Raw genomic sequence first — 3,352 nt, forward strand, 5'->3', positions numbered from 1 at the left:
AGATCCTAACATGCCTGAGGTGTACCGAACAGGCAAGGACCCATTGCAGTCACATAATAGTGCCACTGAAAATGATATGCCATGCCTGGACCGTAAATCAAGAACTCCTTTCCCAATAGTTATTAGCGAATGCGTAAGCCATACATCATTCGAATATTTGCAACAAGCTCACGAGGATTTGTTGAAGAAGTTTATGCCTCCTTAAATCGTATAATTTCTATGGCATTCTGTACTTCAGTATGTTACATGGTAACAGTATGCCACTGCAGTGCCACTGCCAGTGCAATGTGGTGTGGGTACGTGTGTTTTTTGCCTGCGTTAATTGGTTACAGGTGGCAGCTCTCTATTGCAGCCTGTAGGCTTGCGTAGGTAATGGATGAGTGCTTACCTATTCTGTCATTGCAAATATTTGTTGCTACTACGTACGATGGAAGCTTCCAATCTTTAATCTGAAGACACTTAAACGTACGCCAGCATCTCGTTGGCAACTTTCATAATCGATCCAACGAAACATTCCTTTGAGAAGGTTCTGATACACATCCTCGTGCATTCCACTGTTTCGGCGTGTATGTGAACACATTTGGAGACAATGCAGGTTTTACTAGAATCACACTCCACCACAAGAGCACCGCAGTAGACGTTAGATAGCGCTGTCGTTCCGCGGCATTTGTCGTATATAGCTTTAGGATGTTTCTCTAAGAGAGAAAGTTAATTTTAAATTGGTTATTTCACAAATAAATTGAGAGAAAAAAATAAATGACAAATTTAGTCTCACTTGTCAGAGTACATATTACTGATTACTTCAGCATAAAGATTATTATGAGTTTGTGCTGTGTTCTAATTTGAAATGGAGATCGATGCGCTGACATTAGCCTCACTATATATACAATTCATTTTACACAAGGAGTACCTGTATGTGTATTGTGTAAGTATCAGAACCATCGAGAAAAATACAAAAACCTTTGGAAAAAACATGATAAATCATCACTAATGTTACAACTAATTTGTTTCTGACGCTCATAGGGTCTACGTCCCCCAGGTTACTGCCGGAACGTACCCTGGGTACAGTTCGGTATACCGGAACGTACTCTGGTAACTATTTGATATGGTTAGGGTTAAGGTTAGGGAAGTAGCGTAGGCAACTCCCTAGACTCGTTAATGGAATTAGGCAAGGTACGTCTGGCTCTCTTGCTCTCTCTCTCTCTCTCTCTCTCTCTCTCTCTCTCTCCAGTTCTCTCTCTCTCTCTCTCCAGTTCTCTCTCTCTCTCTCTCCAGCTCTCTCTCTCTCTCTCTCGCCCACAAAGCGTGATGCGTATACGCGTATTATCTATAGCCGGTCGTTCACACGTCCGCTATACGCGTATAGCTATACGAAGTACGTAGGAAACGCACTCATTTTGTCAGGATAGTGATACGCGTTTCGAACTGAGTATAGCTATACGTGGTCGTTCAGACGAGGGAAATTTATCGCGAGTACGTACGAACCGTGGATTTTGCTACGTGTGAACGCGCTATATGACATTCTGTACTGTCAGTATGTTACATGTAACTTATGCAACTGCCAGTAACTGCTGCCAGTGCATGTGGTGGTGATAGTACTGTGTCGTTTTTGCCTGCGTTAATTAGTTCAGCCTGTAGGCTTGCGTAAGTAACTGGATGAGTGCTTACCTATTCTGTCTTGCAAATAGTTGTTGCTACTACGTACGATGGGAGCTTCCATCTTTAATCTTAAGACACTTAAACGTACGCACCATCTCGTGGTAACTTTCATAACGATCCCAACGAACATTCCTTTGAGAAGGTTCCTGATACCATCCCTGTGCCTTCCACTGTTTCAGCGCGTATGTGAACACATTTGGGACTAACAGGGTTTACTAGAATCCCACCACTCCACCACAGAGTCACCACAGTAGACGTGAGATGAGCGCTGTCGCTCCGCGGCACTTGTTGATTTCGCAGTGGCACATACCTACCATAATCATAATGTGAGGCGAGTACCCTCCGGGGTAGTATTATTACTAGCTTTCGTTATAAATCTGACAATCAGGGCATGCCATCATCATATTATTAGTAATAATAATATTATAACTTAAGTCTTAAGTAACGTCTAAATCACCTTCCTCCTCCAGCAGTGACACCAAAATCTTCAGCGTCATCATCGCCGGTACGTGAAAACATAACTACGGTCAGAGTAGTGACTGGTTATTTTTACTGCCTGTCAGTGTAACATCAACATACAAACTACCAGGTAGGTAGGTGTTCTCTCCATTCGTATCTACTACGGACTCTCATGTCCTATGTCCCTATGTACTATGGACTCTCATGTCATGGCTATGCGCTGTTTGATCGTCACTAAAAATTTATATAAAAATGGTAAACCATGCGACCCCATTGCCATCTAGCGCCGAAAAGCCAAATCTTTGTACTTTTTGATCGTATTTTCGCTACAAGTACTTTTCGTACAGTATGTCCTGCACGCGGAATTTTTTTTCCCAAACAGGTTTACCTAATACAGTAAAATGAGTAGTAAATTACCTATTATCCCTAACCCTAATTAAATTAAATTAACACTAATAAATTTAATTAAATAAAAAAATAATAATTTGTAATTAAATTGTTGTAAATAAATCATGCAAATATTTCCGTTTGAAAACAATAATTTTGAAAACAATAATTAATTAATTTTGAAAACAATAGTTAAATGGATAAAGTTATAAAAAATACAGAAAACAGGAAAATAATTGAAAACCTAACAGGATTCGAACCAACGCCCTTTCAGACATAAAGGCGCTTCTCTAAACGCTCGGCTCTACAGGTCTATGTAAAATAGCACATGACATATTTTAAATAAGCAAACACATGTGTACACGCCTGCCTTTGAACCAATCAGGAGGCAGGATTTTACTGTAATAGGTAAACCTGTTTGGGAAAAAATATTTCGCGTCCCGCACACCAGTCAATTCAACGCCGCGGCAATGCTCTCTCTCTCTCTCTATTTATAAATATTATACAGGGATGAGAACAGCAAGAAGGAAAAAAGAGGAAATGATAACGAAGGACAAGTATGAGGCGGCATAGCCGCCAAGTGGAGAGAGTGCGGGAGGGGTGCCCCCTCCCCCCAGGGGGGTCTGAGGGATGTCCTGAAGGAGTATGAATGAAATATCTCTGTAAGGACGTAGAAGGTAGGTAAAGTTAAATAAGTCACAAAGCCAAAGGTTTGTTACACAACTCATCTGCCTGATGTGAAAGTATGTTAAAATTGGTTGCCTTAGGGGTTTTGGTACGCGACACACCTTCGCCCCAAGATGTGTAAGTATACAAAGTTTGCTCGCGCTAGGTCAAGTTAAGGGCC

The 3,352-nt window shown here is 41.2% G+C and overlaps 1 protein-coding gene across 1 annotated transcript in view; it reads right to left on the reverse strand.

The window, feature by feature from the left end:
- Nucleotides 1-2,389, reverse strand: part of LOC106812689 (FK506-binding protein 15-like) — a gene marked incomplete in the record, with an annotated part of 37,562 nt that extends 35,173 nt beyond the window's left edge. Inside the window, 1 exon segment of the mRNA XM_014816658.1 lies at nucleotides 2,117-2,389. Coding sequence (XP_014672144.1) covers nucleotides 2,117-2,178 — 62 coding nt within the window.
- Nucleotides 2,390-3,352: the final 963 nt, after the last annotated feature.

The sequence above is a fragment of the Priapulus caudatus genome, unplaced genomic scaffold (genome assembly GCF_000485595.1).
Source record: "Priapulus caudatus unplaced genomic scaffold, Priapulus_caudatus-5.0.1 Scaffold1, whole genome shotgun sequence".
In the NCBI taxonomy this organism is placed as follows: domain Eukaryota; kingdom Metazoa; phylum Priapulida; class Priapulimorpha; order Priapulimorphida; family Priapulidae; genus Priapulus; species Priapulus caudatus.